The 13,744-nt window shown below is 30.3% G+C and overlaps 1 protein-coding gene across 1 annotated transcript; it reads right to left on the bottom strand.

Annotated features, from left to right (window-relative positions):
- Positions 1-5,723: 5,723 nt before the first annotated feature.
- Positions 5,724-7,186, bottom strand: LOC105125692 (Lactoylglutathione lyase / glyoxalase I family protein). Its single transcript, XM_011026256.1, has 2 exons — positions 6,810-7,186; positions 5,724-6,201 (listed from the first exon to the last, which is right to left on the bottom strand). Exons 1-2 carry the CDS (start codon positions 7,076-7,078, stop codon positions 5,976-5,978), a joined length of 495 nt encoding a protein of 164 aa, XP_011024558.1. The 5' UTR covers positions 7,079-7,186; the 3' UTR covers positions 5,724-5,975.
- Positions 7,187-13,744: the final 6,558 nt, after the last annotated feature.

Genomic DNA, 13,744 nt, shown 5'->3' with positions numbered 1-13,744 from the left:
TCAACACTTAAAAAATTAAATGTTAGAAAAGAAAATCAATCAATTTAATTCAATTTAAAAACAAAAGTCCTTTAAAAAAGCTAAATTCAACAAAGACGAAAAAAATCAAAGCAACCCGTGTCATTTTCAAAACGACTAAAAAATACAATAGAAAGTGAATTAAAAAAAAAACAAAATGTTTGAGGATGAAAAAAATAATCTAAAAAGAGAGAAAAGAAACCCAAATAAGCTTGTGTCAACTTCGTAAATTAAGGTTGGTCTCTTAAACCCACAAACCTTTAAATTTAAATCCAAATTCAACTAAGAAGCTAAACATCCAACTAATTAAATGATAGAGAATTAAATAATAAAAAATAAATGTAAAAAAATCTTCAACATCAAAAAAATTCAATAATAAGAAAAGAATTAGATAATGACAGTAAAAAAAACTAAAGAATGATGAAACTGTAAAAAAAAAGAAGCAAAAACAATCTAAAATAAAATAATATATATAATAAAAATAATAAAAACTAAATTTGATAAATGAAAATATGATTGGGGATGAAATTGAAAATAATTTTTAATTTAATACACTATTCTAAATTTAAAAAAAATGTAACAAAGAAAATAGGGATGGAATTGAAAAACCACTTAATTTCATAAAGTACAAGAAATTTTTAAATTTATAATAAGGAGAATAGGAATGAAATTTCAAGTACAACAAACTTTAGAGGCTAATTTGATTTTTCTAATTTCAGCACAAAAATCGAGTAGAAGAGAGGGAAAAAAAAAGGTGATACAAATCAACCTAAAAAAATCTTCTAAGGTCAAGAAAATACAATAATAATAAAAAACATATTTGATAAAAAAGTTGAAAAATAATGAAATTGAAAAAATTTTTGCAAACACCATCTAAAATAAAAAATTGATAATTAAAAAAATAAAAATTAAATTTGATAGATGAAAATATTGATTGGGTATGAAATTGAAAACAATTCTTAATTTAATAAACTATTCTAAATAAAGAAAATTGCAACAAAGAGAACATAGATGAAATTAAAAAAACCTCTTCATTTCATAAAGTATTCTAAATTTTAAAATATATATATATATATATATATATATATATATATATATATAATAAAGAGATTAGTATTGAAATCTCAAGTACTTTAGAGGCTAATTTGATTATTTTTTTTTAAAATCCACCATTAAAATCAAGAAGGAAAGAGGAAAAAAGAAAAGGTCATACGAGCAATACTGGCTACCATAATACTACATGCATCGTTGATCTTTGAAGGGAACGCTGAGATATTTTGGAAGCAGGCCTGTAATCATGATTTTGGCCATTGAATGGTGCTGTATTCACCGTTTAGAGACGACTAATGCTGTTTATCATATTTTTTTTATTTATCAAATTATCATTCTACCTCAGTAACACTTAATAACTATTAAATTATCATATCTAAATGACAAAAAGTTATTTAAGTCAAAAATAATTATTTTTAAATTTTAATAGTAATAAAGTAAATTACTTATTTAAAAATTAAATCAAAGATTAAAAAGTTCCTTACCCAAGTGATTTTTTTTTTTTTGTCTTCCAAGAACAATTAAGTAATCAACCTTATGAAAAATAGCATCTAGCCCTTTCCTTTAATGTAATGATCAATGCGTCTCATGAAAACACCATTACATTCCTAAACCCAAAGCATATTATTTTATTTTGCCCACTATAAAGTAAAATCAACTAAGTTCTTATGATTTAAGTTCTTATGATTCACGTAGTGAAAGACTGATCATTTTAGATTAGAGTGTAATTTTTTAGTTTCATGCAGCGAAGTACAACGTTGGAGTCGAGGATTTAAGATGTCTAGACGTTTCGATGGTGGACCGTACGTGATCTGTGGGGATGGGAAGCAGTCCTTCAAGACAAGTTGTGTAATTAACAATAATTTCTTTCCTGTGGTCTTCTGTTTTTAATTATTTCACGAATCTTGTGAATTGAGGTACATGTGGCCAGTGATAATTATGTGATGTGTGCTTCACCATCTTTCATGGAAGGAAGATTAATGGGAATCAAATATAAGAAGGGATTAAATTTAAGGAGTTTAGTGAATTTAATTATAAAAGTGTAGGTAGCATGTTGTAATCTCTAAAGAATTAGGGTCACGGGTTCGTATCACTGAATTATAGGATGGTTTGGATAATTTTTTAATATTAGCATTTAAAAATGATTTAATTTCAATAATTTGGAGGTAGGGTGTTGTGATTTTTAAAGGATAGAATGAGGGTTCCATGGCACTAAACAAGAAATCCTTTCTTCTAATAATTGGGTTTCCCATTACAAGACAAGTTGAAGGATTCCTTCCAATCCATTTGACGACATTTTAGCTTTGGGTGGCCTGATCTTCTTATCCAATGGGCCAACAAAACAGTATATATAAATAAGAAACAGCATTTTATATATATATATATATATATATTTGAATAGAAATATTAATAAATACGGTGTCTATAAAAATATTTAACCTTGATTTTGAATAATTCGGTGTCTACATGTTCTTATATGCATGCATGGAAAAATGGGTCCATGTTAAATTTTTTTAGGGATATCAAAGTTTTATTGCTAAAACTTAAATACATTAAAAAGTAAATAATACATACACCACATCACTTAAAATTGTATTTATTTTAAGAATATTATATCGAGCAAATAAAGAGGATAACAAATAATATATTTGGAATGGAAAAAATTGGATGGGATGTTCACTTTTGGAGCATTAAAGTATAAATAGTTCTATATATTTATATATTAAAAGAAAAGGAAAAGGAAAAGGAAAACATAGATGAGCAGAGCTGGCCCCGTGATCCCGCATCCTGCCAATTCTTGTTCACGGGATCTAAACCTGCGGTTCTTGCCTCAAGGACTCTCTCTATATAACAGAGGTAACCCGCAAATCTACCAACAAGTGTTCTACTCTGAGATAGTATATATACAACGTGCAGACACAAGTGGACAGATCGACTGCTGCTGCTGCTGCTGCTGCTTTTTTTGAGATGGAGATGGCAAAGAGGCAGCTGGTGGGATTTTTTTGTGATGGAGATGGCAAAGAGGCAGCTGGTGGTGTTGCTATTGGTGGTGGTTGCTTTGTTTGAGGGCTCACGGGCAGTGAGTGTGTGTGACATTAGTGAGGATGGTCTCGCAGCCTGCAAGCCATCTGTGACCAAACCAGACCCAGTTGAGCCGCCATCAGTTGATTGTTGCAAGGCTGTTTCTGGGGCTAACTTCACATGCCTTTGCTCTTACAAGAATTCATACCTGTTGCCTTATCTCGGCATCGATCCTGATCTTGCCATGGCTTTGCCTTCCAAGTGCAACCTCAGCACTCCTGTGCCTAGCTGCTAAGGTCTGCCCATCCACCCCATGCTCACAGCCATTTTCTTATTGCACGCATGAATGCATTAAAGCAGCAGGCTCCGGGAGTCGAATTTGGGCTAATCCAATTCTCTTTTGTTTTGAAAAAAATTAATATAAATTTAAGAGGGTTTTGACTGGATATTGACCTAGGTTTTTATTCGAGTCCATGGGTCAATTATTCTCTATTCTTTATGTTATATATCATCTTGTTTAATTGATTAATCAGACAATCACCTAACTGATCTGGGACTTATCTAAAGGGGGCCAAGGGTGACCTTGGCCACTTCCAGAGTTTTTTTTTGAAATCCAAAACCCTCCTATTGTTCGAAACTTTTCAATTAAGCCCTTAGAAAGGCCAACCCGAAATAGAAATTTTGCATTTTATCAGAGGAAGTGTTTTGGTACGAGAGATGCAATAGTCATTATACTCGTCAAATTAGGAACGTTTACATGTAATTAGGTTGCTATATGCTACTAATTATTATTATAAATTGCTAATTTCTTTGTTGCTTGGCAACCATTTTGTTGAACTTTCAGGCGACGGTGAAGCTATGGATAAAGCTTAGTTGGCTTTGGAAACAATGCTCGTTTGTTCGTTTTCATGGAGGAAATATGGTCTCTTTCCATTGTAACTGTGTGGTGGGTGTCTTTGTAGTGTGATAAGCCTCGTATGAAAAAAGGACATTTTCATTGTGGTTCCTGCCTATTATTAAACCGGCTTGTGTTGGCAGGTCAATTCAAGATTTAATTAATTTGCTTTCTGGTTGGTCAGGTTTTTAAAAAGATAGCAAATTTCGAGTTGATCAGATAAATCTAGCATGCCAATTTCACAATCTGGTAAATCCAATGGAAAAAAATTGTTTAAAAAATTAAAATAATATCATTTTAATTTATTTTTTTATATAAAAAAATAATTGACTTAGATTAACACAAGTTAATTTACTTGATATATAATCTAAATTAATCTTTGAACAAATCGATGAAAATGAAGTTTAATAGCTATGCTGGAATAAAATTGATATGAAAAGGCTAAACGATTTATCTGCAAATTAGAATTAAATTATACACGAGGGGAACATATATAAATCAATTTCCAAAGCTTTGATTATTTAAACATTTGATCTCTTCAATATGCTATGATTATTTTCTTAATCTAACTCTTAAAAAAATCAGGTGGCTAAGATCTTGATAGCTAACATTTACTTAATCAAACACTAAAATTTAGCCATTTGAATTAATATTTACATTTCATAAATACTTTACTTTATTTATAACAGAAAATTTAGAAGAGAAAAAAGAAATTAAAACTAATCCTAAACAAAAAAATAAAAATAAATATTGATGTTGAAAAAAATATCATTTTAATAAATCTTCAACTGAAAAATCGGTAGCCATCCTATAATTTAATTTAATTTAAAGACTACATCTTATAAACCCTTGATGAGGCCTCTTCTTCGAAAAGATTCAAACATAGAAGAGAGTTTGGATTCGAAGAGATTGGGCCTGGGCCTGGGGAAACACTTAAGAACGGTCACCTGATGGGAGGGGGGGCCAGTGGTTTATCTCACAGTGATCGTTATAGTTTTAACTTTTTGGTTAATCCGAGGTAACCTAGATATATAAAAATTAAAAGCTAACCAAGTTGCGAAATTATTTAATTAAAACTAAGAATCAAGCTTCGAAATTTAATTTACCAGTAACAATGGATGACTGATGCCCTCCCTCATCACGACCACGGCGCAATCCACCAACCACTAGTGTAATAGGCCCCGGGGACCACGCTCCCCCCACACCCATGCAATCGCAACTTCTCAGCACGAGTATCGTACGCGTGTCAGGTTACCAGTTATAACCGCACAGCTTGTGAAAAAGCAGAAGTCCACCGTTATCTTAACTTTATCCGCCGCACTTAAATGAATGAATGGTGTATTTTATAGTATTTTACATTAATTAAAATAAAATATTTCTTCAAAAGAAAAACACTCCTCAAAAATTGAAAAAACAGTCACACCAATCAGAATATTCTATTGCAGACCGAGGTGCTCCATGAAAAAACCAACCATCCTCAAGTCTACACCAGCCATTGAAAATTCTTTTAGATTTAATTAAAAATTAAAATTGTTATAAAGGTGTTAAAATATGATAAAAAAACATGGTGAAAATCAGCCATTAAACCCGACTTAAATTGATCCAGTGAGTTAACTAGGTTAACTACCGACTCAAAGCTAGCTGAACCCAAGTTAACTTTACGATTTTAGCCATGTCAGATCCAGAGATTCTTGCAGCAACCATGGCAGATATAATAGAAGAGAAATATGCACCACAATACTGTAACGGGAAATAGCAGTACTTTAAAGGATAAAAAGGACATTTCATCCATATCACCTCCAAGGTGTTCTCGAAATTACCAAAAAACCATAGTCATGTCACTACTAGGCGAGACTAACCCTACGAATCACCTAATCCAAATAGGCAGAGAACTTCTCGGAAATAAGGGTCCCACTACTACAAAGTAAAATATGAAAGACAGACAACACTAAGAACCAAAGCGAACCAATATCATAAGATCATACGGCATTTAAGCTTCCACGCTAGCACCGCACTCATCGGCAGGAGAGCAGAATTGCCAGACGAAGCCGTAAGGATCCTTGACGGTGGTCACGCGCTTAGCACAACAGCACGCGCCTTCACCCTCCACAATCCCGCCCTCAGCCACAGCCCCAGCGGCCACCGCCTTGGTCACCGCAGCCTCAAGGTCTTCAGTCTCTAGGCACATCGCAAACAGAGTGCCCCCGGCCTTGGTCCTGGTCATATCATGTTCATGTGGGGGTCATAAAACAAATCACAAACAGGTGGATAGTAAACTAGAAATACAAAATCAAAAGGCACAAGGCATAATAGTCTACACGTGGAGATTCAGCACTGCAAGATATATACGACAAGAAGTTGAAAGAAGCGTTTAGAATTTAAAAAAATCATTATTTTATTGAGATGGTAAAGAAAATAGGACGCCAAGACACAGAATCATCCGGTATAAAAAAAATTGAACAAACCGAGCCAAGGGATTTTTATCAGAAAAATAAATAAAAATATGAAAAAAATCCGGAAAAAATAAAAAAAATAAAAAGTAAAAGAGTAAAACATCGGGACACAGAAGTTTCAAAAAACAAAAAAAAATACTTGCATGCCTCCTATACAGACATCAGAGAATCAGAAAACGGTCGACAAACCACAGCAGAACGCGAAAACAAAGAGAAAACGCAAAGAAGACACGGATACAGCAGTATAAAAGTATTAAACAGACTCAAGCATCTACCAAACAGTAAGATCTGACAATACAGAAGCCATTTTCAGAAGCATAAAGGTCAAGAGGGAGATGGAGAGGGAGAGGGCGAGTGAGAGGGAAACGTACGAAGCAGAGTCATCAGAGAGGTCAGAGACAAGAAAGGTGGAGCCAGCGAGCTGAAGCTGAGCGGAGACGATGTGAGGGAGCTCCTGGTCTGCCTTGCGCTTAGGCTGGGTAGTACGGCAAGTTTCAACGGCACCAAAGGCGGTCTTGTAGAATTGAACGGCGTCGTTAGCCTTTGGTGCCTCCACGACCAGCTGTGGCTTTAAGGACTTGAAAGTCACCTCCACGGCAACCTTCTCAGCACCTCCGTTCTGACCCTCTTCTAGCGCCATCGATGCTTATCACTAAGTCTCTGAAAGAGTAAAAAGGTTGGAAACCCTAAGAGAGAGAGAGATCGGAGAGTAGCAAAACGGATAAAGAAAATGAAGACCATGAGGGTGCTGTGGGGTTTTTATAGAAGCGGGGAAGCGGAGCCGTTTGTTACTTGCGAGTATTAAAATAATTTTGGTCATGGTTTTCTATTGCCATGAGAATTTGCAATGATTTACGAATTAATGCCATTCTTGGGGTCCTAGGCCTTGTGATTTTTGTCCTTAGTATACTAAGACCAAAATGCCCTCGGAGCGTGTCTCACCACGCTACCTTACAAGAAACAAGGGCAGTCAGTAGCAGTTAAACTGTGATGGTTTGAGAGTAATTAATGTTTAGTGCTTTTACTGTAAAGGAACACTACCAATTTACCCTCTACTCTCGCGAATCAGCGAGTGATTTGGAACAATTAGGGATGGGTCACGCAAAATTTAGCGTCACTTGACGTGGCTTTTATTTATTATTTTTAATGGACAAAATATAAGAATCGATCCGGAACAGATCAGAAAAGAAAAACGCTGTAGTTTTTATATTATTAAATTATTTAATATCAAATAGTTTTATTAAAATAGTTTTTTAAAAAAAATTGGTGTTAATCCAACCACGAGGCACTCAAATTTCATATAAATAATCATGTTTTATTATATTAATATCTTATTGTTTTAATCAAAAACTTAACTTGGTTAGGTTAAAGTGGGGCCCATTTCTCATCATGTACAAGTCTAGATGCAAAATTTAAAACAGAGTCAAGATAAAGTCAATGCAATTTATTTCTCAACTACTTGGTTTTAGCTTGTGGTGCACATCTTTTTGTAACTTGCGGTGTGCATGTTTCAGGTGAGTGAATGTTTGGGATTGAATTTTAATTTTAATTTTAATTAATTTTAATTTTTTTAAAACTATTTTAGTGTGATAAAATTAAAATTAAAATTAAATTATAAAATAAAAATATATTATTTTAATATATTTTTAAATAAAAAATATTTCAAAAAATAACATTGATCACGCTCTAAGCACCCCTAGATTCCATGAAATATGTACTAGTGTTTATCTTATATGTTTAAAAAATAATTTAATAAAATAGATTTAGATCCAGACAAAAAAAATATTTATGAAATATTAATTTCTAGTAACATCTTAAAAAAATAAAAATAAAATATAGTTGTAAACATAGTGAGAAGCCATGTTAGGCAAGTTTACCATGAAAATCTGTTTCTATATTTTTTCCTAGTAACATCTTAAAAAAAATAAAAATAAAATATAGTTGCAAACATAGTGAAAAGCCATGTTAGGTAAGGTTACCATGAAAATCTGTTTCTATATTTTTTAAAAAAATAATTAAAGGTGTCTGGATTAGCTTAATAGCTCTATAATTAATCCTTAGATTTATTAAACATCATGTAAGCTTAATAAATAAATAAAATATCTTTAAAAACGACAAACATATACGTTAAGATTTTAATAAAAAATGTATAAATAGAAAAACATTATCAAAATTACTGTACTACAAGTCTTGATGCATGATGTTTCTATGTTTGTAGAAAAGGTTGAGGTCTTTTCATTTTTTTTTAAATAAAATAAAATTTATCATGTATTAACACATTGAAATGTGAATAGAAGATAGAAATAAGTATTTTCATATATATACGGAAGAGCCTAGATAAAGGAAAAATAAATAAACTTGTGGACTCCTGCGTTTCAGACTGTGGTGTGAATGTTAGGTGAAATTCTTGTGATATTCTAGTAATCGTGGACTTCAAAGTGTGAATCTTCACCGTTCAAAACGGTTGCAGCGCGTGTGAAGATGAGCATGCAAGTAAATGGCAACACGTGTTCGATTCCCGGAGTGCATGGAAAATTAATAAATATATATTATTAACCACAAAAAACAAGTTCATAAATGGATAAAAAATCTTAAAAGAATATAAGTTCATAAAAGGGTGACCAGTGTTATTCATGCTTAATTTAACAATACCTTATTAAAAAATATCTTTTTTTTTCCAATCTTCTCATATTATCTTTTCTTCTCTTACCTCTCGTGTATCTTCAAAACAAATAAACAAAACATGGAAATGGATAAAAAGTATCAAACTATAAATAAATATATAGTTTGTAAAAGCATAATAAATAATTATTTTGATTTGATTATTTGTAATTATAAAACTTAGTTTCTCATCAATTAAAGTCTAGCTTTAGTTGGGTTTTATTTTTAATAATTTTTTTAGCTAAAATGATATTATTTTAATTTTATTTTAAGTTTATATTTGATATTGTATTTTAAATAAGACCGGGTGGGTTTTGAATTTTTTTGATGTGTTCATATCAAAAATAATTTTTAAAAATAAATATTTGATATTGTATTTTAAATAAGACCGGGTGGGTTTTAAATTTTTTGATGTGTTAATATTAAAAATAATTTTTAAAAATAAAAAATATTTTAATATATTTTTAAATAAAAATTACTTTAAAAAATAATTGTTAACACATTTAAACACCACTAATTACATACAAGAAAGAAAATCACCTCGCAATAAATTTTAATGTATTTTAAAAAATAAAAAATATTTTAATATATTTTTAAATAATAATTATTTTAAAAAATAATAATTATTGCTTTCTTAAAAACCACTAAAAAAAAGAAAATCACCTTGCAATAACTTTTATTGGATCCGGTAACAGTGTAATAATTTTTTAAAAATCACCCTGCGATTTACATCGGGCCATAACGGCAAGTGGACATGGGTGAAATTTTATGCCAACGTGGGGGGTATTTTCTTAAATGACGGTCAGGGGCATTTGGAGCGAGGCCAACACTGTGCGTTTTACAACATGCCGTCCATGTTTTGGCTGTCCGACACGAGGACAGGAAAAAATAGAAGGACAGAAAAATAAAAAATAATTCATGGTCTCAACTCTCAAGTACATATTTTAATATAAAAAAAGAAAATTACAAAAACACGCTTCGGTCACACCCATGACCGAAGCGTGTTAGCCCATAACTTAAATTATCTTCTTTTACGTTCTCGAAACTAAACGCATTTCCCCATTCGAGGACGAAAACAAACCAGAGATAAAAGATTATTTAATATATTTTTTTTAATTTATTATTATAATTTTAAAATGCAATTTTTTTTTTGAAAACTCACCTTAAAACTCAAATAACTTATCCGATTCAATTTCTCTCTAGAAATAGGTATTATTTCTATTAAAAACTCATTAGTTATTTTAAAAGGTGTTTGAAAGTATATTTGTAATTTTTTTAAATATTGTTTTCACTTAAAAACATTTTAGAATATTTTTTTTATTATCAAAAAATTATTTTTAAGATCAATATATTAAAATGATTTGATAAAATCAAAAAAATATTAATTTAAAGTAAATAAAAAATTATTTTTTGTTAAAATTATTTTAATTTTTTTTTCTAGCACTCGGAGGTGTGGTTTAAAATTATGGTTTTGTATATAGATTACTAAAAAAGGAGAAGGTTAAACGATGACAAAGCTGTATTTCGGTTTCGGTTAATATTTTGTTTTTGTTTTTTTTTGTTTTTTCTTGTTATTGAAATGATATATTTCGGTTCTAAAATATCTCAACGTGCCATATTGAGACTGTGTACTGTGTGCATATAGTTTAAAATATCTGTACGTACAACTAATGGTAACAGCAAAATGACATGATTTGTGACGTGGACGTGAAGTGCCAAACTTCGGGCAAAACTTTGTTTGATACTTTTTGATTCCAAAACAAAGTTCAATTTCAAGATCTGAATGCTCCGCTCCGAGTCTCAATTAATTTGGTTTTAGCTCCAAGAAAAACACTTTACTGCTTTCCTCTTTTCTTTAAAAAGAAAAAAGAAAAAAGGAACAAAAGAATTTACTTTCGTCTGGTTTGTTTCTCCATTTTAAAAATATTTAAATTTTTTTAATTTATTATATTTTTAATATTTTCAAATTATTTTGATATATTAATATTAAAAATAATTTTTTAAAAATAAAAAAATTATTTGAAAACAACTACAATGTCAAATCGTGTGTTATGATGAAATTACCCTTGGATGATGGCAAAATAGTATTTTCAACATCACACAATGGGCACATCAGTCATTTAAGTTTGTCTTCAGGGTTAAATTACTTATGTACCCCTAAAAACGACTCTTTTTGGTCTTTTAAGTTTGTTATCACAGTGTAAAAGTAAAGATGATATCATTGCGTTTTAAAACAAAATCTACTCGCTTCTCCGACTTTTCCACTCACGTTTTTTTGGTTAGCGGCGAGGTAGTTTAGCGGCATTTTTATATTTTAATATATACCTTAGTATTGCTAGTCTTGTCACTCTAACTGCAGATTTTGCTGGCGGTTTGATTTTTTTAGGGTTATTTTTATAATTTTATATTATAAAATATGTTGCATGATGTTTTCTAGTTTATTTTTGGCGGATTATCTTGTTAGTGTATGATCGAAGCTGGAGAGTTTAGCTGACTTGCATGATTTATTTATTTTTTAAATTATTTTTTTTTAATTTCTCTTGCAAAATCTTTGGATAGCGCCACCTTAATTCTGCTCATTCACGGTGCTATCTCCCTTGCATCCCACACATCTGGCGATCACCGAGAGAGACACAGTCCAATTCATCGCTTCCAACGTTGTTATTCTATAATTATTAAGCATATCCAAATGGGATCGTCTAGGCTCCTTTGGGCAGAGGCACTGTTGACATCAGAAGTCAAAACATTTATTCACATGGTCGTGTCGGCTTTTGATTTCTACACCAACTCCCCCCAACCGATTCAAATTTAGTATCTCTGTAAGGTAGTTATGTGACTCAAAACTATAGTATATTACCATTTTGTGATCATTACAGTAATGGGTATGCTAATACATTGGTCCATCATATATTAATTAATTATTTTTAATAAAATAAAAATAATCTCCACTTAACCAAAAAAAAAACCTTAAATACAATCGGACATATTCACCTCATACCGGCTCTGCCTGGAAATGCAATAATAAATGCAATAAAGGCAGTCGAACAAAAGTAGAAACTAGATAAACAGAGGACTGAGAAAAACCAAGGGCGAAAGTTACTGAGAAAAAAGGAGACTGCAATTCTCAGCGGAAAAAAGGCAGAAAGAGATAGTACCTCTAAGCCATAATTGCTGAGCTTTTTAATGGCAACCACTGCGGGATCGGCTTAGCCGCTAGTCTGGTTGTTTCCTTGTAAACACTCCAATAGCCACCACCCCCGATCTTAACCAACCTGTTAAAAAACCATTTGTTGCCTCTCTCAGCTCTTGAAAACTGAAAACTCGCAGTTCGATTGTTATAAATTATGCAGAGAAATTACTATTTTTTTTCTCATAGAATGATATTGTGAATTATTATAAATTATTTTATTTAATTTTCAACATAATTTTTTTCATCATGAAATATTAATTCAATTATATTTTTATTTTTTATTTTTTTAATACTGATTTAAAATTATAATATTATTAAATATATTTATTTTATAAACTTGCGGTAATATACGGACATGTCATCTCATCATTTTAATTTGTTGTTGTTGGATTTATATTTGCAATCTTAAATGTATTTCTCTAATTTATTTTTTAAAATTACGGTCATATTTGCTTTTATAGTTTTGGTTTTAATTTAATGGTTATATCTACAAGTACAATAATAATAATAACTAGAATAGCCATATATCTCGTCCCATAAATGATTAAACATTATTTGTCATATATCTACAAACTATAATAATAAAACCCGATATAAAAATCTAACTCAAGTCTTTTTTAAAATAATTAAAATAATATTATTTTATTTGATTATTTTCTAATAAAAAATCAACAAATCAAGAATTAAGTTTTGATCATATTAAATTCAGGTTAATAAATTATCTTGTGGTTTTTAACTAGGTCAGCAAGATTTTTTTTATTTCTTTTTAAATTTGTATCGATCTAATCCCAAATGATTAAATTTTAGATCAACTACTTATTTGATCTCATTCTTATAACTATACTTAGAATGAGCAAAGGCCAGTATAGTATTTAAAAATTTAGCAGTTATTGTTTTTAATTTGTTTTTTATAAATATATTAAAATAATATTTTTAACATAAATATATTAAAACAATCTAAAAATGTAAAATAAAACTGAAAAAAATAATAATGAAAAGTTGATACAAACTCAATGATAAATAGACAATAACATACATACAGAAAAAAGAAAAACAAATTGATGATTCAACTAGAAATTTCTAGGCTTGGAATATTTTTTCTCATAGAATAATACTGTGAATTATTATTTTATTTAATTTCTAGATATTTATTTTTCAACATAATTTTTTTCATTATAAAATACTAATTCAACCATATTTTTAATTTTTATTATTTATTTAACATCGATTTAAAATTATAATATTATTAAATATATTTATTCTATAAACTTGCAGTAATATATAGGCATGTCATCTCGTGATTTTAATTTGTTGTTGTTGGATTTATATTTGCAATCTTAAATATATTTCTCTAATTTATTTATTCTGAATTATGGTCTTGTTTGCTTTTACACTTTTGGTTTTAATTTGATGGTAACTACAATAATAATAATAACTAGAACAGCCATGTATCTC

This window comes from Populus euphratica, unplaced genomic scaffold (genome assembly GCF_000495115.2).
Source record: "Populus euphratica unplaced genomic scaffold, PopEup_1.0 scaffold58.1, whole genome shotgun sequence".
Taxonomy (NCBI): Eukaryota; Viridiplantae; Streptophyta; class Magnoliopsida; order Malpighiales; family Salicaceae; genus Populus; species Populus euphratica.
This window is presented reverse-complemented; position numbering and strand designations above follow the sequence as displayed.

Coding starts and splice junctions, on each gene's coding strand:
- LOC105125692 (XM_011026256.1), bottom strand. CDS start 7,078: ATGGCGCTAGAAGAGGGTCAGAACGGAGGTGCTGAGAAGGTTGCCGTG. Junction 6,202..6,809: donor CTCTCTGATGACTCTGCTTC/GTACGTTTCCCT, acceptor TGATATGACCAG/GACCAAGGCCGGGGGCACTC.